Source organism: Fusarium odoratissimum (genome assembly GCF_000260195.1).
Source record: "Fusarium odoratissimum NRRL 54006 unplaced genomic scaffold supercont1.1, whole genome shotgun sequence".
In the NCBI taxonomy this organism is placed as follows: domain Eukaryota; kingdom Fungi; phylum Ascomycota; class Sordariomycetes; order Hypocreales; family Nectriaceae; genus Fusarium; species Fusarium odoratissimum.
Genome location: NW_022158687.1, coordinates 990,665 through 1,011,294, shown reverse-complemented (window position 1 = coordinate 1,011,294; position 20,630 = coordinate 990,665). Strand labels below are relative to the sequence as shown.

The 20,630-nt window shown below is 49.9% G+C and overlaps 5 protein-coding genes across 12 annotated transcripts; 2 read left to right on the top strand and 3 right to left on the bottom strand.

Annotated features, from left to right (window-relative positions):
• Positions 1 to 337: 337 nt before the first annotated feature.
• On the top strand, positions 338 to 3,973 carry FOIG_00370 (uncharacterized protein). 3 transcript variants are annotated; one of them, XM_031196475.1, is made up of 3 exons: positions 338 to 1,069; positions 1,266 to 1,492; positions 1,587 to 3,973. In XM_031196475.1, the coding sequence occupies exons 2-3, from the start codon at positions 1,342 to 1,344 to the stop codon at positions 3,029 to 3,031; spliced, it is 1,596 nt and encodes a 531-aa protein (XP_031072242.1). In that variant the 5' UTR covers positions 338 to 1,069; positions 1,266 to 1,341; the 3' UTR covers positions 3,032 to 3,973. The 3 variants fall into 3 exon arrangements, with proteins under 3 accessions (XP_031072242.1, XP_031072243.1, XP_031072241.1); XM_031196476.1 differs by having other exon boundaries at positions 1,266 to 3,973; XM_031196474.1 differs by having other exon boundaries at positions 338 to 1,492.
• A 94-nt stretch (positions 3,974 to 4,067) lies between these two features.
• Positions 4,068 to 6,432, top strand: FOIG_00369 (uncharacterized protein). 2 transcript variants are annotated; one of them, XM_031196473.1, is made up of 3 exons: positions 4,068 to 4,126; positions 4,237 to 5,457; positions 5,790 to 6,408. In XM_031196473.1, the coding sequence occupies exons 2-3, from the start codon at positions 4,437 to 4,439 to the stop codon at positions 5,795 to 5,797; spliced, it is 1,029 nt and encodes a 342-aa protein (XP_031072240.1). In that variant the 5' UTR covers positions 4,068 to 4,126; positions 4,237 to 4,436; the 3' UTR covers positions 5,798 to 6,408. The 2 variants fall into 2 exon arrangements, with proteins under 2 accessions (XP_031072240.1, XP_031072239.1); XM_031196472.1 differs by having other exon boundaries at positions 4,237 to 6,432.
• A 55-nt stretch (positions 6,433 to 6,487) lies between these two features.
• FOIG_00368 (uncharacterized protein) lies at positions 6,488 to 12,387 on the bottom strand. Of its 5 annotated transcripts, XM_031196469.1 has the most exons (5): positions 12,329 to 12,387; positions 12,233 to 12,277; positions 10,708 to 12,182; positions 7,282 to 10,650; positions 6,488 to 7,227 (listed from the first exon to the last, which is right to left on the bottom strand). In XM_031196469.1, the coding sequence occupies exons 3-5, from the start codon at positions 11,323 to 11,325 to the stop codon at positions 7,057 to 7,059; spliced, it is 4,158 nt and encodes a 1,385-aa protein (XP_031072236.1). In that variant the 5' UTR covers positions 11,326 to 12,182; positions 12,233 to 12,277; positions 12,329 to 12,387; the 3' UTR covers positions 6,488 to 7,056. The 5 variants fall into 5 exon arrangements, with proteins under 5 accessions (XP_031072236.1, XP_031072238.1, XP_031072237.1 ...); XM_031196471.1 differs by lacking the exon at positions 12,329 to 12,387 and having other exon boundaries at positions 10,708 to 11,655; positions 11,715 to 12,285; XM_031196470.1 differs by lacking the exon at positions 12,329 to 12,387 and having other exon boundaries at positions 10,708 to 12,285.
• Positions 12,388 to 15,822: 3,435 nt separating this feature from the next.
• On the bottom strand, positions 15,823 to 17,951 carry FOIG_00367 (uncharacterized protein). The gene is made up of 2 exons (XM_031196466.1): positions 16,968 to 17,951; positions 15,823 to 16,914 (listed from the first exon to the last, which is right to left on the bottom strand). Exons 1-2 carry the CDS (start codon positions 17,707 to 17,709, stop codon positions 16,046 to 16,048), a joined length of 1,611 nt encoding a protein of 536 aa, XP_031072233.1. The 5' UTR covers positions 17,710 to 17,951; the 3' UTR covers positions 15,823 to 16,045.
• A 737-nt stretch (positions 17,952 to 18,688) lies between these two features.
• FOIG_00366 (uncharacterized protein) lies at positions 18,689 to 20,608 on the bottom strand. The gene is made up of 2 exons (XM_031196465.1): positions 19,971 to 20,608; positions 18,689 to 19,900 (listed from the first exon to the last, which is right to left on the bottom strand). Exons 1-2 carry the CDS (start codon positions 20,143 to 20,145, stop codon positions 19,044 to 19,046), a joined length of 1,032 nt encoding a protein of 343 aa, XP_031072232.1. The 5' UTR covers positions 20,146 to 20,608; the 3' UTR covers positions 18,689 to 19,043.
• Positions 20,609 to 20,630: the final 22 nt, after the last annotated feature.

The window sequence follows — 20,630 nt, the reverse complement described above, 5'->3', positions numbered from 1 at the left end:
GGTTCCTCTTGGCCAGTCTCAGTGGCCTACAGGGCGTTTTGAGAGCGTCCGTGGGCGGTTCGAGTCAGCTGTAGCCACCTGAGCCAGGCTCCTGGGCCGGGGAATTAAGCCACCATCCTCACTATTCAAACTCATTCATTATTATCCCTGTTCTTGTCTGTGCCCACGGAGGTTCAAGGGACCCTTCCATCAGACATCACACACACACCTCGAATGGATCTCCCATCATCATCATCTTCTCGCTCTGTCGCGTTCTGTCAAGTGCCCGAATGCTTAGTCTAACCTTAACTATCACCCTGCCCTATTCAGAAACAACTCCGCCATTTTCTGGTCCTGTCTGCCTCTAGTGATTAATCTAGTTTTACTTTCATCAGCGACGACGTATTTACCCGCGGAGCCGCGGGCTTTTAGCATAACAAGATCACGCACTGTACTCGCTTGCATCCAATCAACCAATCCATCCATTCTCTTGTCCAAATCTGCATGCACTGACTGCACTGGACCGACGGGAATAGTGCTTGTACAGCATCTACGTACCTTACCTCGCCTGCTTGCTGCTGTTCTGGCCTGTTCAGCTTGTCTCTTTAGCTCCACTCAGCCAACTTTGGACGTTCTCTGCTGGCTGGGGCTGGGCCTTGCTTCCATTGCATCCTTCCAGTTTAAAGTCCCCTGCTCAGGCTTATTCGTTAGGGTCTTTTAGCGACATACGCTATCCCTACGCCAAGGTACTTGTCTACGGTCCTGGGTCTGCCTCTTCAACGGCCTCTGCCCCCGGCCTCTCGCTTCCTCGCTTCCCCTTCTTCTTCTTGTTCACTCCCCTACTCGTTCATACACTTGTACCTACCTTACCTTACTCCTCCTCCTCCCTCTGGTCTCATTCTCGTATGTCGCGTTGAGGTTTCGCTCTCTTTCTCTTCAACTCGACAACCTCTACCGTCTTCAATCACGGTCGTCGCCCTCCGTCCGTGAATGAATTGACAAACTACAATACACTCACACGCAATTTCCATACTGAACTCTACTCTGCCCGACCCGAATATTTTTAATTAACGGGCGTATCACATTGAGGGTGAGTCCCCTGCCAGAAGCCAACCAACCATTCATTACCTCCAACGTGCAAAACCCTCTCTCAACCGTTTGAACAATTAACTTGTTTTATACCAATCGAGTGGTTCTGTTCGCTTGCATGACCGCTCGGCCCGTGTGATTAAACTAAACTGTCAACCGTTGATTTGGGTCTCAAACTGACAACGTCTGATTGATAGGCTTGACTTGACTTTACTTCAATTCTCAATCGTTCTCTTCGTCAGCGCGTTCTCACGCGCCTCACTAATATTCAATATGGCTACACCATCCTCGATTCCTGCCGAGCCAAAGCGCGATGTTATCAACAGGATCCACAGAGTTACAAGAGAGAACCGCAGCCTCTGGTATCAGATGACTGTTCTGCAGCAACCTGAGCGTGCCCGAGCCTGCGGTTCTGGTTCAAAAGGTAAGCTGACTGGCATGGGAATAGGGGTCTTGACTGCACATTGGCGTCTTGTCTCTCATTCTTACTACGTACTTTCCGTGCTGACCATTTATAGCCAACAGTGACCGCCGACCTGTTGATCCTCCCCCGGTTGTCGAGCTTCGGATTATCGAGGGACCTAGTGTGGAAGAGGGCAAGGACATCACTTTTGACTACAACGCCAACTTCTTTCTCTACGCCAGTCTCGAGCATGCCCGTCCACTTGCACGCGGTCGTGTTAATACTCCAGCTGCTGGCAACCCACCCATTCTGACTGGTGTTCCCGCTTCTGGCATGGCCTATCTCGACCGTCCCACCGAAGCTGGTTATTTCATCTTTCCCGACCTTTCTGTCCGCCACGAGGGCCTCTACATACTGACCTTCAGTTTGTTTGAGACTACCAAGGAGGAAAGAGACTATGATCTGGAACCTGCCGATGGCGATCTTCCACCCGGAGTCGACTATAGAATGGAAATCAAGACTGAACCTTTCAGCGTCTACAGCGCTAAGAAGTTTCCTGGATTGATGGAGAGTACTCAACTCAGCAAGACTGTTGCCGACCAGGGCTGCCGAGTTCGAATTCGACGAGATGTTCGTATGAGGAAGCGGGAAAGCAAGCCCGGTGCTGGTAACAGCAACAGTGGTGGAAACGGTTTCGAACGTCGGGAAGAGGACTTTGGTCGCAGAAGGACTATCACTCCAGCATCAGAAGACCCCCATAGTATCCGAAACCGATCTCACAGTAACTCGAGCGAACATCGAACTCCTTACACCGACGCTTCTCGCCGACCTTCGATGGTGGATTCTTATCCGCCCCCACCACCACCACCTCCCTCCTATGAGCCTGCTCCTTCTGCATCGCGTCACCTCGACTTCGGAGACTCCTCTGCTGCTCAGTATCCAACACCACGACAATATGCGCACCAACCTGGCCTGCAAATAACGCCCGGTCCGCCCAATGGTTCTTATGCTCCTACAGCTCAGTCTCCATACTCCAAGACGGATGTGCCTTACGGTTACGTCAACCGTAACATTCCTCCTTCATGCCCTTCACCAGCTCCATCCCTTAAGCACGAATTGTATGACCGTAGACAATCTAGCAGCACCTACGTTCCCCCTTCCCCTTCGGTCTACTCTACCGAAGGCCACCATCGCCGAGACTCGCGGCCGTCGTACCCGCCCACGCCTGTTGCTGCACCTCGCCCTCGACCTATGCACAGCCAGACCTCCCTCCCGGCTCTCAAGATAGACCAGCTCGTCTCTCCCGTTTCGCCGCTACCTCCTATTGAGCCACAGACCGGTCCTGCTCCTGAACTACCTCCTATCAATGTTGGTGGCAAGCGCAAGCACGAGAGCGTCTTCGCCCAGAGCACCCGTCCACTTCACAATGGTCAGCGACAAGTGGATCCTCACTACGGTCGATCTCACCGTGGTTATAGCCCCGATCATGACCAAGGCTGGTACTCTCGAGCCGATGGTCAAATCAGCTCCGTCCAGTTCAACCGGTATTATGACGAGTAGATACCTACATCTTAAAGACCACACTGGAAAAGTATCGATTCTGGCGTTCTAGTGTTTTGTATTTCTATCTATTGGGCGATTTTGGAATGACGGAAGACGCATGAAACCGCAATGTTGAGGAGTTTGGGCGCAATTATGTGGGATTTAAAGTCTTGGGAATGGCAGACTTATCGGACCCGGATTACTTCATCCAGCAAAGATTTCCTTATGCAGAATCATTCACATTTGGATACGAATGATTTTGTCTTCTACGATCACGAACGATCACCTACTACGACAGCTATTTTTCTTTATTCTTATTTACATTGATCTACCTTTACTACTTTGACCACTGGTGCTACTGAGGCTTTTACTTCCGTTCATCTCTTTTACTTTCTCGTTATTCTATTTCACTTGACAATCTGCGACGTTTGTCTAGGACAGTGTGACTTGACTTGGAGCAACAAGGCTGGGATACCGGGGTAAACTCGAAACAAAAACTTCATGGATGGGGTTGGTAGCACATCATGATAGATTTTATCCATGCAAGTTCTTAGTGGGGAAGCAAGATATTGTCTGAGATTTTGGGAAAGGTTTCGGTATTCAACAGGAGTTATCACAAACAAACATATCATTCACTGATTCATGCCGTGTTTGGTCCAGTGTCATGTGTAAAGCATAAGTTACCAATCTGTCGGTACGGAAGATGAGAAGTGAATTCTTGACCAGATATCCATGTCTAGCTTGTATAGTCGGATCGACATAACTTGTGCATGCTCCACAGACTTGTTCTTTTAGAATTTGAATTCACGTTGGATAATCGAGGCCACACTGATGGAATGGATAGGCAGTTTGGCAGGAATAAGATATGAATATAGTTGTTCTAGCTCAACGGTGGAAATATGCCAAGTCATAATATATGTTCCAAGATCACGTTCCCAAAGCTGAAATCGACGATTCGAGTCACTCGACCCCTTGTTCATCCAAAACAAAGGAAATTAAATCTCCGTTTCGGTAATTCACCTGGAGCTGCATTTCCACTTTTGGCTTCCCGACGATTGAAAGTACCCTTGTACCTCCTTCCATTCCAGGTCAGTGCTCTCGCTACTGCTGCAGGTACGTTGCATCCCCGCTCCTTCTTGCTCGTTGCCGTGGTGAAATCACGTGTGCTCCAATGTCAACAAATCCTCCGCTTTCTATCCAAGCTACCTTACTTACCAGACCAGACCAGACCAACTCTACGTCTTACAGATGCGTCTTGTTTGTTCAGCCACCTTTTTACTCGTCTTCTGAACTCGTCATGTTGTGCTGAGTTTAGACCTTCAACGTTTTTTCTACCCGTCCCTATCGTTGAGAAAAAAACCGACGTAATCGTGCTTAAGACTGTATCACAACTTGTACGCCATACGTATACAAAACCTTCCCAATGGGTCGGCCGAAAAGTCGACGCGCACTCAGTGCGAGTCGATTCCAGGAAGGCTCTATGAATGATAGGACTTCTGCTGCGCCGCCAGTGCACTTTCTGGGTCCTGAAGAGCGCGCTGCTCTCGAGCGACCTGCTCTGACGAATATCAAATCCAACAATTCGCGACCGATGAGCGATGACTTCTCCGACAAGCAGGTCAAGCGAGGAAGACTTCTGGGTCAAGTTTGGGATGAGGTGAGAGGGAGATTGGGATTTAAGAGGGATAATGAAGAAGAGAGAGGGGCGAGGAAGAGGTCGAGGAGCCGTAAGCGTGATCAGTCTGAACAACGAGGCAGACAAAGGGAGAGGGAGAATGGTTCTAGAGATGGGCCTGTGGAGCTGAAGACTGTTGAAGAGACTCCCAGGGAGGATATGCCGAGCCGAGAAGAGATATTGGCCAACTATCACAATTTGATGGCTTCAGGTTTCTTCTCGTCTCATGCTATTCAGTCTACTCGACAACCACCTCCCGGTTCTGTTCAGACCTCACACCACCTATCTGCCCCCCCTCATCCGACATCTCTTAGAGACGCCTTATCTCGAGCTACCACGCCTCAAGATGGTATTCCTCGGGCCCCAAACTATAATGCACCTTCACCACCCAAGTCACCTACCAAGATCAAGCATCTGCAAAAGCACCACTTACGTCCCGATGGTCCAGGAGCCGCTACTTATGAAGAGCTCGTTGCATCGGGGTTCTTCACACCTCCAATCTCTGACAGTGCTCCACCACCAACTCCCATTGGAGCTGCCCCAGCCCCAACTGTTTATACCGGTCGTATGTCGCGAGACTATCTTCAGCCGCCTCGACAGACCAGGGGATCTCGAGCAGCAACGCCCTCGGCTTCTCGTGCACCTTCTCCTATTCGATCACCTGCCAGTGCCTCCTCCCGAGGAACAAAGCGCGCAGCAGCTGACTCAAACTCTGAGGATGAAGGAGAGAGTGCATCTCGTGACCCTCCAACCCCAAAGAAGAAGCTACGTAAGTCTGCTTCTCGAGATATCACCCTACCGAAACTGCGAAATGTCGCTTCTCGCCGCAACATGCTCTCATCACGACGTAGTGTGTCGGGGCCTCATGGAGCTAGCAAGGAGTATAACACACTCGCTCGCCGTGTCCTGGGCCGTCTTCCTGGAGGCGGTGGTCGAGGCTCCCTGGACATCGATCGCCGACCTGCTTCTGCTTCTAGAAGGAGCATCGAAGACTCTAGACAGCCACTGCAAGAGGTCCAATACACGCGAATCCTACGTTCGCGAAAGAGTGCTGCGGAAGGACTCAGTGTCGTACCAAATGCTAACAGGGGCATCCCAAAGGTTCCTAATATCCCTGAAAAGTTTGCCGCCTACGATGAAGATGCTGAGAACACGGCTCCAGCAATTCGCTCTCGTTATTAGTCTGATGATGGCGCCTCTGACTTTTCACTATATTGTTAACATACAACAGCACGCGAGACACTTATCGACAGCGGATAATGGCAGTGGTGAGATGGAAGCATGAGCTCAGAAGCTCTGTAGCGGCGGATCGAACGACTCTTGACGCGGCCACGACCTTGTTTTTGTTTCTGGGACTTTTACGAATGAATTACTCTTTGTATATTCACGTGGGAGATATCCATGATGACATGCGACATGACAAACTTTTCTGATGTCTCCTCATCCGTTGGATATGGAGGCTTCCTGCACTTGGGATATCGGATGGGAAGGGGTTATAGGTTTTGATCTTGGGGGAAAATGGGAACAGTGGTGGATTACGGTCCTTGGCTGATAAGTAGCCTGTGCGCTTGGGACCAAGGCCGACGGAAGGGTAACGGCGTTGGGGGTATATGTGTATTAATTAACGATTCTCATGACACGATGCTGTGTGTGTGACGTATCGAAGTAGGTCAAGTGAAGATGAAATACACAGGCAATATTGCAAGAGTGCTCTACCTGGATGAAGATTTGTATGTTTATTGGGATCAGAAAGGCGTCCATGGCCGGCGAGGTAGAATCGCACACAATGAAATCTGACGCAGACGATTAAGGGATAGCAGTCAATTAAGCCAGTTCGTTTCTACCTTTTCGGTTATACCTATATACATATACAGTCTCCTTACATTCCACCAAAATCTTCAACCACTTCATTCACCAGAGGTCCATAACCAGAAAACATCAACACCTCATTATTCCCTAATCACCCATCTGCCTAGGAGACTTCCCATAGTTGTGTGTTAAAACAGTTGATGAAACCCCGATTTCAAAGACCACCTCTATTGCCCGTCCAAGTTCATCCCAGGGAAAACTGCCAAAGAAAAGGCTCTCTGTTCATGTCGACCCGCTGTGCGCTTCGTATTTCTGATGGAAATCCTCCAGATCCATCTCACGTTGATCGCTTGGGACATTGTAGCAGCCCTGGAAGATATAATAGTTCTTTGTACGCTGGGACCAAAAATGCCTGAACGAATGACAATAGTATAAAGGAGAAACAGGTTGCATCGGTCATAAGTGGTAAAACAAATAATAAACGCCCAGCCCAATCCGTAGGAGAAATAAATACGCTTTGGGATTGTGAACAAGTGATGAGGAACACCATCATAAATCATCAAACTTCAACACCTTCGAGAACCCGCTCTGGTAGATTTTGTTGAAGTAGTTGCTGTGTCTTGGTGAGCCCGTTCTGATATAGTGAGCGAACAAAAGCCCAGGCAAAGGTGAAGAGCCAAGGGAAGTAGCTGTATAGCATGCCGCAAATCATTACAAGGAGGAGGGGGATCTGTACCTTGGTTAGTTCTGGGATGCATGCAAGATAGACTTCGAGGTGACTTACCCAGATGAAGAACAGATTGTGGTCACTGCTAATCCTCTTCATCTTGACTTCATGTGCTCGGCGGAATTGCTCTTGCTGCTCCTTGGTGATGGCGTTCTTTCGGCCAATCTTGAGGACTCCTGGCTCTTCAGTCTTGATTTCAGCCACTTCGGTGACTTCAGTAATTTCAGCCGACTCGGTCTCAGTAGATGTGGTCTGGTCGAACAAGGCCGCGCATTTTTGATCAGCCTCAGCCTCCACAGCAGCTCGGGCAGCTGACTCATGCTTTTGGTCGAGACTTTCCTGGGGGAAGATCTCCTCGTAAGCCGGAGGTGCTGGCGCGGCTGCCTTGGAAGACGAATCCCACCAGCGCTGAGGCTGCTCGCCATCAGCACGAGGACCTGCCATACCTGGCATCAGTTGCTGGACTCGTCGCATGAAGGGTGCTTGGTAGCCAGGCATGTTAGGCAATGCAGGCATTTGAGGCATCTGAGGGAAATGTGGGAAATTCTGGAACTGCATAGCAATCGACTGTTGGAACTGCTGGAATTGGTGGACCTGTTGCTGGAACTGCTCCTTGAGAGCAGCCATTGTTGTAGCAGGTGGTGCAAGTTCCTCCTCCATTTCGCTAGTCTGCTGGCGGCGAAGATTGGGTCGCTCACGATCTTGCCTGAAGCCACTAGGTCTTCTCATGCTCAAGTAGGAATCCTCATCGGGATCCTCATCCTCGAAATCTCCCGATGTGTACTCTGGACTCTCCTCGCTAGAATCAGGTGAGATTGGCTCTTCGTGACTGTGAATCTTAGTCATAGGCTCCCAGAGCGATCGGAGCGAAGTGGCACTGCTGGCTCGGCTGTGAAGAGAACCGGAGCCACCGCTGCTGCGGGATCGGGCATGTCGCTGAGAACGGCGGATAGCGTGGATTACAGCACGCGACTGAGCAATATCGGAAGCGGCAAGTCCAGATACGCTCCTGATGGTGGGGTCGGCACCGTTCAGCATGAGCCTTCTAACGATCTCAGGGTGGTTGTGGATCGATGCGATATGAAGAGGTGTGAAGCCACCCCTATCTCTAGCATCCGGGTTTGCACCTCTGGCCAGCAAGGCTGCAACCAAGCGATGGTAGCCTAGCGAACAAGAGAGGTGAAGCATAGTATGACCGGTGGGTCTCTTGAGATCCAGGCGGGTTCTGTGCATGCTGTCATCGAGGTCAATGAGGTCCAGGCACTTCAGAAGCTGAGACTCGAGATGAGCATAAGGGGCATGGCTGAACATGGCTCCCCCTGATGAGGAACCACCCTGGGCACCGTCAGAACCACCAGACCAGTGGCTTCCATTTCCGTTATCCAAAATTCTTCTGGCGACGTCCATGGCATCAATCATTTGGCCCGACATCTTATGCCCCAGTACAGACAGAGCAGCTCGAATCAGCTTGTCCTCGCCATCGTCCAAGTAATTGAAAGTAGGCGGCTGTTTTGCTGTGTTTAAGAAAGCTTGGCCGGCCTGAGGGTTCTGGTTCTTGAAAGTGACTGGCACAGGTCCAGGGCCAGGAGCGGGTGGCAGTAGACAGACAACTGATGATTCGCCCCAGAACGTAGTAGTCGTGGCTTTGTGGTTGCCAAACCAGATTTCAAGCCCCTGGAAAAAGGCAGCACCCAGAACTGTCACTTCAATACCTCCCACTGTAGGACCCTCGTTGGGAATGATCTTGTGAATGACTGGAGGTGCTCGCAGTGGCGTCATGCCTGTAGGCACACTGAAGGTGCTTGCGAGTGCCTGGGCAAATTGGTTCTGGGGGTTGCCAACGATACTGTTTCGAAGGCCATTGGGGCTGGGAGCACGGCTCGGGTGTCCTGAAGCAGGTGCTGAGTAAAGCTGCGCCATGGCCATGTTATCCATACTCGCGGAGCGGTGATTGGCGTAGAACCCTGGTAGCTCGTTGCTGGGTGTAGGAGGACCTGTGGTAAAGGCCATTGCTTGCTGTCCAAACATCGGATCGGCTTGAGAGAAGGCAGCGAGGTTAGGTGTAAAAGGGGATGTAGCATTAGATAGCTGATTGACATCCGCCCCAGGTGAGGGTGACGTATCCAAGCGGGTCATGGTAAGTCCATTAGGAACTCTCGAAGCGCTTGACTTTCTCTTCTTTGCCATCGGGCCACCAAGAGTTGGCGAAGCTGGGCGCGAGAGTGTCCTACCAAGATTACCAGTTGACGATGCTTTAGATTGGTATGAGGCCTGGCTGCTTCTATGCATATTCGATAAATCGCCGTTAGACGGCGACATGCGGAAGGATCCATTGGTGGTAGGTGGTAGAAGAACGTTGTTCTCAATACTTGCTTGGGGTAGGGATGGCATAGGGGGTTCTGGAATAGCTGGCTGCTGTGCCGCAACCTGAGCAATTGGGTGAGTCTTGTGGTCGTCAGTGATCATAATTGGGTTTGACATGGCCTGGGCGACGACTCTGTCTTGGAAATCTTTAATGGTGAAGATAACATTGAATCCCATCTTTTCGCCATGGTGTCGACAATAGCAAGCAATGCGCATCGCAGCATCAACCTGCATGGTACCCTCGGGAACAGTTGACTCCATGACGCCGCTGGGAGGTTGCCAGTCCTTGACTTCTTGCGTGTTGAAGACAATGACACGGCGCTCTTCGTCTTCCAGCCAGACCTTCTCTTCCTCTGGCTTCTTGATCTTTTTCCGAGCCGCGCGCTTTCGCTCTCTCGTTATGCAACCTTGGCAAATACGTACATCGCCGCCTTTTGGTTGAGAACTGTTGTTATCTGGCAGAGGCGGAAGATAGCCCTGGGGGTGTGATGCCGCCCGCTTGAGCGCGGCTTCTTTGACACCAGGCTCATCCATTGCACTCGTGCAAACTAATGAGACATGCAGCTCGAGCATATCTGGAGACTTCTCAGGCGTTGGCTTCGACAACAGCTTAGGCTTTGAAATGGTGTGGGGTGGCAGATGCAGTTTGGTGACCCCAGGCGGCAATGGCCACAGGGTCATTTTGATAGGGATCTGGGTCTCGACCCTCGACTTGAGAGGCGTAGGCATGATTTTTAATTGGCATCGTCCATTGAAGTTGAATTGTGTGGGCATTGGCATTTGCTGCGGCATAGGCATAGGCTGGTTCATCTGACCGCTAAAATGCATAGGCAAGCTGTCGGGTACTGGTTGCGCTGCCACGTCGATTTTGTTTGGCCACACATGCTGTGCTCCCACTCCTCCATTCACAACTCTAGAGAAATCTATTTGAGTATTGGGCGAGGGAGAATTGAAGAGAGGCGCTGGAGAACTGCCATGGCTCAGCACCATGTTGGACATTGGCGAAACTTCTCGTGATGCTGATGTTTTTAATCCATTCATTGCTGAAGATACCGAGTATTGCTTCAAGTTCGTTAACAAAGGGCTCGTCTGGTTGAAAAAATTGTGCGATGAACATACTGAAGAGGCTTTCTGGTGACCCTGTGCTTTCTTCCTCTTAGGTGTTGCATCTTTGATAGGGGCTTTCGAGCTGACTGTGGGCATCTGAGATGTGAGAGCCGGTTGTTCTGTATTTAAGCCTTCTGGGCTACTAGAAGCGGTGTCCATATCGTAGGGGTGCTCGAGGATGGATTCTCCAGGTTCGCCAAAAGGGTACATTTCCATTGACGCATCGTCGTGATTTTGACCAAAAACAAAGTGATCGTCGTCGTTAAAAAAGCTGTTTCCCCATTCCACCTTCATTTCGTCTTCCTCCAACATCGCTTCAGCGGGGTGCATGGCGGCCTTGGAGGTTGGGGTTGCAGTGCGTTTAGAGGAGGCCGTTTCAGATGATGAGTCTTGATAGGAACCGTTCGGAGAATCAGGAAGAGGTGCCCCTGTTAATTCTTGGGGTGTGAGAAACGTTTTCGCGTCGTTTCCGCCGAGCGACTCGAATGACTGGAGGGTATCTGGGCTATTAGAAAAGTCGAAGAGGTTTGAAGCGCCAAGCTCTTCATCGGAAAAATCGTTGAAATCGCCGCCCGACATAGCAGCTCCTGCGATCAGAGGGCTACCTGGGCCGGTAGGAGCGGGCGTCATGACCAGCGAAGAGAGGCTGGAACGACCCGTAGGCGTCGGTGGACAACGGGAAAAGTGGTGATCGGTAGGTTCAATTGAAATTGGCGTCGCAGAATACTGTTGGCGTCGCGCGGGGGAGTCGGCAAAAAGCGTTCAAGGCATCAACACACGTAAATTCGATTGCGGGCTCGAGTAAAAATGTCGATGCTGGTCGTAGACGAAAATGCGATGTTGTTCTGTTTAGGAACAGAATGTGTTGCTGACGAGTTCGGGCGTCGAATCGATAATCAGAGAAATCGGCAATTCGTGATTGTTGGGGCAGGATCGTAATATGGATGGATGGGCGAGCCCCTAGCGGTTTGGGTTTGGGTTGGTTTGGTTTGGTTTTGGATGGTACGGAGTAGACGCACGCGAACACAGCGGGCACAGTCGGCAGGCGCCAGCAGGTCAAGCAGGTCAGTCAATGGAAAAACGAGACGGGACGAGCGAGACGGTCAGGGTCCTGTGCTGTCAGATACCCCTGGTCCAGGTGCGTGTTCGCAGCTAAAAGGTGTGTACTGCGTTATGTGTGCGTGTGGCGAGTGAAGAAGAAAAAGATTACAATTTTCGTATAGTGAGGGGAATAAGGAAGGGATGATGATGACAAGAGAGGATGAGAGAGAAATAGAATAGGTAGGTAAGTAGCGAGGCAAAGAGTTGGATGGGATTGATTGATTGATTGACTTGATTGATGCGCTGAGTCTCCAGATGGTCTGTCTGGCCTGTCTGGTCTGGGCTAGCAGTAGAGGCTGTTACTAGCTGGTGTACGTAGTGGAGATAAATGAACAGAGACAGAATAAGCGACAGTGCAGGCATTTGCTGGCTGAGATGACTTTGAACTGTGCTAATGTAGTAGCTTCGTGGGTAATGGATTGCTCTTGTTCCGTACCTTAGCTGGGCCTCTCGGGGTCGGTCGTTTACCCAGCGAGTCCCTCTTCCACACTTTGGTCAGATTGTGTGTGAAAACGTGGAGACTGGAACTGACCTTGCAGGCAAATGGTGATAGAGGAGTGGTGGTAGGTAGTGGTGTGGGCTCACTCACTTGGCGAGTCTGCAAGTTCATTGTCAGTGGCGGGGGCAGGTATCTGATCCGAGATGTACCTACAGGGCCGAGTGGGTCCCGTTGTCGGCGCAAGACAGTGCGGTTGAGGAGATATTCACACGAGTATCTCACCGACTGTTTATGCGGTCCGTACAGTGTCAGCGCCGGTCTCGCACTTATCGGGGCTACATGCCCGGTCTTCCGCTGGATCTCCCTGGCAATTGGAGACTGAAACAATCGCACAGTACGATACCAAGCTGCTCTGTAGATCCAAGCTTGACAAGCAGATCTCCGGTGGCAGAAGACACCGACACTGATTGACAGGAAGACACCGTAAACAATGGCGATATGAAATTGGGTATCCAGAACGAGGTACGGGGTTGATACACACTCAAGAACACTCCCAAAATTAACTTATTAACGGGAAGCGGGGAATGATGATGGACGACGCTATCATCCTTGTATCGAGCAATTCATCAAAAACCCCAAAAACCATCTGAGGCCTCTCGCGTATTACGCAAGCTGTGACTCTTGAAACGACAGATGAACAGATACTCGAAGGCTATAGAATGGACAGCCTGTCTTCATCTCAACTATTCCACGGACTCGGACAAGGCGATCGTCCCGTCGGATGAGAATGGTTGTTGATTACAATTAGAGGGTGCCATGCCTTAGCCTTAGCAGGATGATGACCCAATGATACAAGTGCTAAGCAAGCTTCCAGTAAGAAATAGTTGGTACCTGATGACCTAGGCCTGTTAGTGGACGCGCTGACATGTCTTTCCCCTCCCCTAAACTATCATTCATTCATTGACTCACGGGGCTTTATCATGGGGTATCCAGGTGTCCATGCGCCTGATACCTTCACCTCGTGCTCATACATCTTGATCTTGATTAAGCAGACCCAGTGTTGTCTCTTTCCACAACGCCGGCCTTACGTAGACACAACCAACACAAGAAACTGTCTCGTTATAAGTGGAGTTCGAGACATTGATGGAGGTGGGCGAGAGACATCCTCCACTGGAAGAAAGGACCCTGTAGATCCAATGGATGGATCAAGCCCAGCCCAGCCCAGCCCAGCCCAGTTCTCAGACTCCCCCTTCCCATTCCCCTGGAGTCCCACGTCCAAGCATAAGCGAATCACCACCATTCAAGCCTCAATTGCAAGTTTTCCATGAGGCTTGCCCTCCCGCGCAGTACGTACATGCTGATTCTACAGTGCAAGGTACCTAAGCTTGCTTAGATTATTGCCCTCCCAGTGGATGCTGCGGCCTCCGCGGGCAAACCTCCCAGCTTTCCCCAGGCTTTTGCGTAACAGTCCCAAAGGGGAAATACAAATATGTAAGTTGTTATCTTGATGAACTCAACAAACTGCAACTTCCTGGTCGGTTCATACATGACATACATACTTGGCCCAGCTTGGCCTGGCCCGCCTTATCCGTATGACGACGATTGACGAGGGGGGAACAGGTTTAATCATAAACATAACTTGCAATGGCCTATTAATTTCCCAGAATCTATCAGAAGTGTTTCAGTGTTAAAAAGAAAAGAAAACTGTCGGGCCGGGTGTTATTGTGCTTGTCAGTTCTCCATTTGGCCATCGTATAAAAGCCCGTGCAGTTTGAGTTACGCCAAGTGTAAGTGAGGTGTGCTTAGGGTTATCAAAACCAGTATCACGTCAACGGCAACATCCATTCTGTCTTAGATATGCCAACGGCACCTAAACGACCCTACCAGATAAAGCTGAGCAGAAACATAGTGGAATGAGGAACATCCCTTTGCAGAATTGTGACTACTACTGCATCTATTCCCGGAGAATCGTGCCAGTGGCTTGAACTTGGGGTTTCGGGGAAAAACGTAGCTCTGCAGGTTGCATAGTGGTGGGGGATTAAACTCTGATGATGGTGTTTTCAGTATTGATTGGATGCTTGTTCATCACATAGTCTATTCTAATCGGAACGACAATGAGATATTTTTTTCTCAGTTCTCGCCTTACGATATACGGCAGATCAACTAACGCAGGCGATCGAATAAGATCAAACATATAAGTTTCCTTGCTTGGTAGTCTAATTCTCCAGCTTGCTAAATCCAACTAGAAGCGGCCCGAGTACTTAGATCGGCCCGGTGAGTTAGGCAAACATAATCATCGAGTCCCGGTCTGCGTATACCGAGACAGGTGAGGCATAACTGGTAGAGAACTAAGGTAGTAGTTACAGCAACAGTGACAGACTAGAACTGGGGATATGGCACCATAGTTGCCTGCTATCATAAAACTAAACCTACCGGCTGCAACTTATAATTAGTGTGATGTCAGGATGACTATTCAGAAACGCCTCGTTTGCTGCAGAGTTGATTCAATTGAGTAAAGAAAGAGATTAGGAGGGATAATTGAGGTGTTTTCTCTCCCACTCCAACTACTCGGAGTGTAGCCGGAGGTGGATCGTCTATCAGCACATATCAAAGATGGCAAAGTCGCTCACATCATACCCAAGGAACCGCAAAGCCACATCAAAACTTTCCGATGTCGCATCCTCGCGGCCGAACGTTGTTGTAGAATGTAACCAAAAGCCCATATTTGGCTTTGATATGGTTGGTGGTTGTACCGCATTATCTCTCAGTGTGCCTCAAAAGGTTGGCGAGGCGTGGTTGAATGTTGACCCAATTGGTATAGTTGCAGCCGCAATCTTGCATCTATAACAAAAAGTTACGGAAACATCCCGGACGATAGTGGTTAAAAAGGACGTGTGGTAGTTTTCTTTAGTAACCACTTCGAGGGGAAATTGCCTCTGGAATGGCCCGGAATACGTGATCGAGGTGCGTTATCTGAGCGTCAACGGTTGCATGCTGTGCAACAACAACTCATACCGGAAACCCCTGTTTCATACAGCATTTGCCGCGTGTCCCTAAATGGACTAGACATTAACAAGAGACAGAAGGGTTTGTGGCTTTGGCTTGAACATAGACATCTCGGTGGCCTACACAGCGTAGCATTGGTCAAGAGTGAATTGTATGCTGTGCGCCACCAGATAACGGTTCCTCTTGGTGATACGAGGGGTCAGTACATAAGAGACACTTGTTGAGATACTAGCGTTTATCAGACATTCTGCATATAACGATTCAAGGCAAGGGCGCCTAATTGCGTCAAGTCAACGCCCGCACGTTGCGGGATGGCAGGATAGGAATTAACTGGTAGAAATCCTCAGGCTGTTTAGACTCAGCTTGATTGGTTCTAGTACGTCTTTCGAGACAGCTCTTAATGATTGTCTATGCATGTTTCTGATACTCCCAGTTGAAAGGACTAGTCAAGCCAGCTTTGCATCATTGAGAAGCCAATGAGGTTATACGCAAGGGATACAGCAACCAACGCGGTATAAGTGGCGGTCTAGGAGATACAGAACAAGAAGAAATAAAAAGCAAGTCCAAGACAATGATGAACTGTCAAGTTCAAGATTAGATTCTAGACGCGGGAATAGAGTTTTTTTTATCCCCCTTTATTGGCATGTCTTAGATAAAAGGCTTCGACTTACACGATCGTCTATCATAAGTCCTCGGAGTCACTAGCAGCATCGATCAGCGATTCAACCTCCTCATCACACTCTGCTCTCACCACCAAACTCCCTGAGCCGTTTCATACACCCACGTCTTTCGTTCCCCTAAAGTTTACCTGTTCTTGGGAAACTCTGCGACCCACTTCTCAATCTGATCAATGCCAGCCTCCTGGATGGCTTTGACCTCTGGCCAAATAGTACCAGCATTGCGAAACGTATCAGTACAGTGATTGCCCAAGGGGTTCAAAAAGTGTCTGATGTGGGTGCTGTTGCCGAGCACGCCTCCAGGTCTTTGTGAAGAAGCAAATCCCGCTGCCCGCCAAGGATCATACAGACCATCAACCAAGACAGTCCTCTTCACGTACGGAGAAGGGTCGCTCCAGCCTCCATAGTGAGCGTTCCATGATTCTGTCGTCTTTCCCTTGGCCAGGCCGTAGGTCTCTCCACTAGGGCCGGGAGGGAAATAACGCGCACATGTCTTCCTGAAGTACTCCCTGTTCACCAAGCATGAGACCAGTGTCGGTGTACCCTCTGGTGAACCCGTCTGCCAGTATTCTTCAGGCTCGTTACAGAGGAGCCATTGGAATTGCAGCGTCTCTGCAATGCCTGAACTGGCCAACGTCTTATTGGCGTAAACCAAGCTGTCAGCGTCACCAAAGTTGAAGCAGCCCGTGTTGGTCACCCCCTTCCAGGGACCTCGTTCCTCACATTTTCCAGGGATCCAGACCTCTTTGGTCCAGCGGGCATATCCTGCCAGCGCCTTGTCTAGACCAACACCTCCTGAGCCTGGAAGCTTAGACTTGTCTATAAAGCCAACGGCATTCTCGACGTAGTCGCAGAACTCCCACGTATCGTGTATGCGTAAAGAAGCGCCCTGATAAGACTGCGGTCCATAGTTGAGGAGGTTCATAAAATCATCGTTGTGTTTGAGGTCAGGAGCCCCGAAGTCTTCCTTAATTTGCTGGATTTCATCTGCTGAGCCTATCGAGTGTATTAGTACCATGGTGCTTTTCGAAAGTCCGGCGTTATCTTACCGTGAAGCATGACATTGTCCAGATGCTCAATGACCTTCTCGACATCTGCTGTACAGTTCTTGGGCAAATATGCTTTGGCAGCGTCAAAATACCTCCAGTAGTCAGAAATCGCTTGTGGTGGTGCACTTGACGCCCAACTTGCCCAGAATGTACCTGGATACTGTTTCTGCGTGAACAAGACTCGATTTCCCTGCCCCGAGCATCCTGTATGAACCCAGGGCACCTTGGCCGGCCTGGCGCTCCCATTTTTCGCAAATGGTAGTTTGACATTTTCAGCGAAGTATATCTTATCGCGCATAATCTGATCCTCAGTGTAGTACTTCATATTTTCAGTCGTGAGTTGCTGATATGGCGACGATTGACCAAAATATCGACCCTCAAGCAGCAGCATCACAGCTCCAATGCGTCGTGCAATCATGCCACCAATGACATAGTCATCGTGCAACCAGAACTTCACTTGTTCAGCCTCAGCATCTGGGGGGGATATGAACACGACAGGGGGGTTGGTGCCATTCGCATAATTAAGGCTATACCAGTACCGCTGCTTGAAGGTTCCAAGGGAAGAGTTGTCGTGATCGATCAGTTGGTCGAATGTACCCCCAATAACGCCCGTCGTGTCGTCATCCCGTGTGACTAGACGAGATTTCGGTGAAGTTTCAAAGTGCGTTACTTGTCGCGGACTGAATGCGTAGGCTTGCTGAAGCAAGACGACGGCGGTTACGACTCTGCTGAAAAGACGCATCTTGAGTTGTTGTCTCGCAGAACGTGTCCGCCGAGACGAGAGCAGCAGGTAACGGCATTATATTCTCTTTTGAGCTGTACACATTATATGTAGACCAGGGGATCTCAAGACTGGAGAACCGACATCCGGGCAGCCCCGTGCCATTTGATTGCTGTCGTGTCATGTAAACTCAGTGTGTCGTATTGTATAAACGCTGTAGAGGAGAACAGGGCAACGAGTCTCTTTAGTATGAAAGCATATATCCTGGCTATTCCGCAAAGAGTAACCCCAGGAACTTTTACGACGATAGCCCTGTCCCTGTTGCTGAGAAAGCTGAGAAAGTGGTATTCAACCCCCGTCGAACGGGATCTAATCGTCCTATCGTGATCAAAGTTGGACAATCGCTTAACTCGCTGTTGAATATCAACTCGAAATCACCAGACAGCACCAAGTAATACCAGGTTGGCTATTGGTGGATTAATTTAAATATATAAATAGAGCCGAAGAGAGGAGTCGAATAGGTTTGAACTTCACCGTTCCCAGAAAACATGTGAGGAGACAAGCTTGCCGTGAACGCAAGCGTATGACGCGACTAGAACCATGGTTGGGGAACGTCGAAAAGGAAGTTTATGGGGATATATACCCTCACAGGCAAATATTCTCGGCATAAATCGTATCATGTCATCGACTCGCAGCCTTACCTACCTGACAACTAGTTACCAGAAGTGAGGGATGCCCGAGAGCGCCGCAATTCGTCTCACCATTGGTTTAAGTATCTATAGAGACCTGCGCTGCTTAATCCAGCTTCTCTTAAGATTGTGTCCAAAAGTGACCCATTGATTTTGTCCTGTAATAGCCGCATCAACAGTTCCTCTATTATATGAGGGACATCGCACAGCAGAGTTAAGGGGAGACTGTTAGTTGAGAGTATACGAAAAAAAAAAATACTTATCATGAGACTAGAGCAGCTCATAGAGACAAATAGAGAGCTCGAACGACATCATCGTGAATCTCATCACCAAGACAAGAGTTCAAGGACCCTCTATCGTGAGCAGGGGTATGAATATGATTAAGTTTGAATCATTCGTGGCCCGATATGAGCTATATCAGGCAGGTATCATTACAAAAGGAAACAAACCAAAAGGACACCATAGTAATAAAGAGAGCCGAGCAGACTCCAAATGTCCCCCCCAGGCCACAAGGGTTAATAGACCTCTGCCTTCAAGCTCAGGCGTTTTGACAACCTCGGGCAAAATAGACCCGGCAAATAGCTCCAGAAACATTGGAGCAAAGTCCTCTCCCAGATAGACGAGCTACATTCTCGTAGCAGACTGAATTTCTTGGGAAGATCCCGGTCAAGCAACTGGAGACTTTCTGGCCCCTTCATTCGCCAGGTCATCTGCTCGGTGGTTGCCGTAATCACTGGCGTGTCCTTTCACCCATTGGAAAGAGGTTTTTGACCTGGCTGCATCCCGTTCTTTTATCCTCGCTAACACGCCGCGTACAAGGTCCTGGTTCTTGACTTCGCCCCCTGCCGCATTCTTCCATCCATTCTTCTCCCAACCGAGGCCCCATTGTGTCACACACTTGATGGAGTACTGACTGTCAGACACAATCTGAACGTCCTGTGTTGAAGGCGCAATCTCAAGTGCCCGAAGTATCGCCATCAGTTCAGCACGCTGGTTAGTCTGAGGCTCACCAGGAAGACGCTCCGCAAGATTACGCTTGTCATTGGGACCAAAATAAACTCCAAGACCAGCACGAGAGCCAGCCTGGCCGTTGGCAAGACTGCTGCCGTCGGTCCAAATCTTGAGTAAATTTCCACTTTCTTCACGACTAGGCTCGGCGCGAGGTGCTGCTTTTGGGGCTGGGGTAGGCTCAGCCTTGAGCTTTTTGGTAGATGCTTCTACAGGTTCAAAAGCAGCCCCAGTGTACTCTTGCGGTTTCTCAAGTGATATACCCAGACGTCGGCAAGTCTCGGGGCTGGCGTTATCTCTAATGAAGTTCTCCGCCTCTTCTTGCGTCTTGAACCTCTTGTGCTTGGGTCCAGTGACGTCTGTGACTTGTGGCTGGGTCTCATCCCAGGTAGCATAGATACCTGGAACATGGCCTACGGCCACGGCATAGAACCTCGGAGGGCCGTCAGCCGCCGATGGGGTCTCATTGCCCGCGATATAGGCCTGGGCATCCTCTCTTGTTAGGAATGACTTGACTAGATAATGGTCAATTAATCTATTTGCAACAGCCTAGGTTTTGAGCTTTTGCGTAGGATTGCTACTCACATTGCGCACCTGGGAACCCGGTCGTTTGTGCCTGGCAAGCTTCATAATTCAGATAGATGCCAGGTTCCCTTCCCGTTTTGACAGCGTAGAACTTTGTACCTTTTGCCGCTTTCCTCATCTTGGACGATGAACCTGCCCCGAACCCACCACTGGGGGCGTTGCGCTTCTTAACCATTTCGGCGTCGTGTTCGTCTAGAGGATCTGCGTAACCGGTGCTGCAACTGTCTCGATCGAATGCCCTGAACGTGGGGGAAGTGAGGATAAAGTTGAAAATCGATAGGTCAACAGATCCTCTGCTCGCGGCAGGTGCAGATGCAGGTCGTCGCGAAGCGCCTATATACCTGCCGTAGTGGTCCGCTGGTTCTTTGACAGAGCTCGTGAAGCTACGGGTGGCCGTATATGCAGCGTTAACTCCAATGCCAGGACTGTCGCGACAAACGACGGCACAAGAGGGAAATCGGCGGCCAACGAGTCATAGAAGATGCATGTTGATGATCAAAGTAGCAACAAACAGACAAAACTGCCCCCTGCTTATCGATAATCTCGAAAGACCCACGGAGCTGGCGAGCTTCTTTGTAAAGGCTATGGGTTGTTTGGTTTAAAAGGTCAAATGTGCAGGGTGCAGCACGGATACAAAGAGGGGCAGGTCCTGAAGCGCGT

What these genes read in the sequence shown, in the direction of transcription:
- FOIG_00370 (XM_031196475.1), top strand. Translation starts at nt 1,342, where the DNA reads ATGGCTACACCATCCTCGATTCCTGCCGAGCCAAAGCGCGATGTTATC. An exon ending in CTGCGGTTCTGGTTCAAAAG is followed by an intron (nt 1,493 to 1,586) that starts GTAAGCTGACTG and finishes GACCATTTATAG; the next exon opens with CCAACAGTGACCGCCGACCT.
- FOIG_00369 (XM_031196472.1), top strand. Translation starts at nt 4,437, where the DNA reads ATGGGTCGGCCGAAAAGTCGACGCGCACTCAGTGCGAGTCGATTCCAG.
- FOIG_00368 (XM_031196467.1), bottom strand. Translation starts at nt 11,325, where the DNA reads ATGACGCCCGCTCCTACCGGCCCAGGTAGCCCTCTGATCGCAGGAGCT. An exon ending in ACAATCTGTTCTTCATCTGG is followed by an intron (nt 7,228 to 7,281) that starts GTAAGTCACCTC and finishes ACCAAGGTACAG; the next exon opens with ATCCCCCTCCTCCTTGTAAT.
- FOIG_00367 (XM_031196466.1), bottom strand. Translation starts at nt 17,709, where the DNA reads ATGCGTCTTTTCAGCAGAGTCGTAACCGCCGTCGTCTTGCTTCAGCAA. An exon ending in GGACAATGTCATGCTTCACG is followed by an intron (nt 16,915 to 16,967) that starts GTAAGATAACGC and finishes TACACTCGATAG; the next exon opens with GCTCAGCAGATGAAATCCAG.
- FOIG_00366 (XM_031196465.1), bottom strand. Translation starts at nt 20,145, where the DNA reads ATGGTTAAGAAGCGCAACGCCCCCAGTGGTGGGTTCGGGGCAGGTTCA. An exon ending in CGGGTTCCCAGGTGCGCAAT is followed by an intron (nt 19,901 to 19,970) that starts GTGAGTAGCAAT and finishes ACCATTATCTAG; the next exon opens with TCAAGTCATTCCTAACAAGA.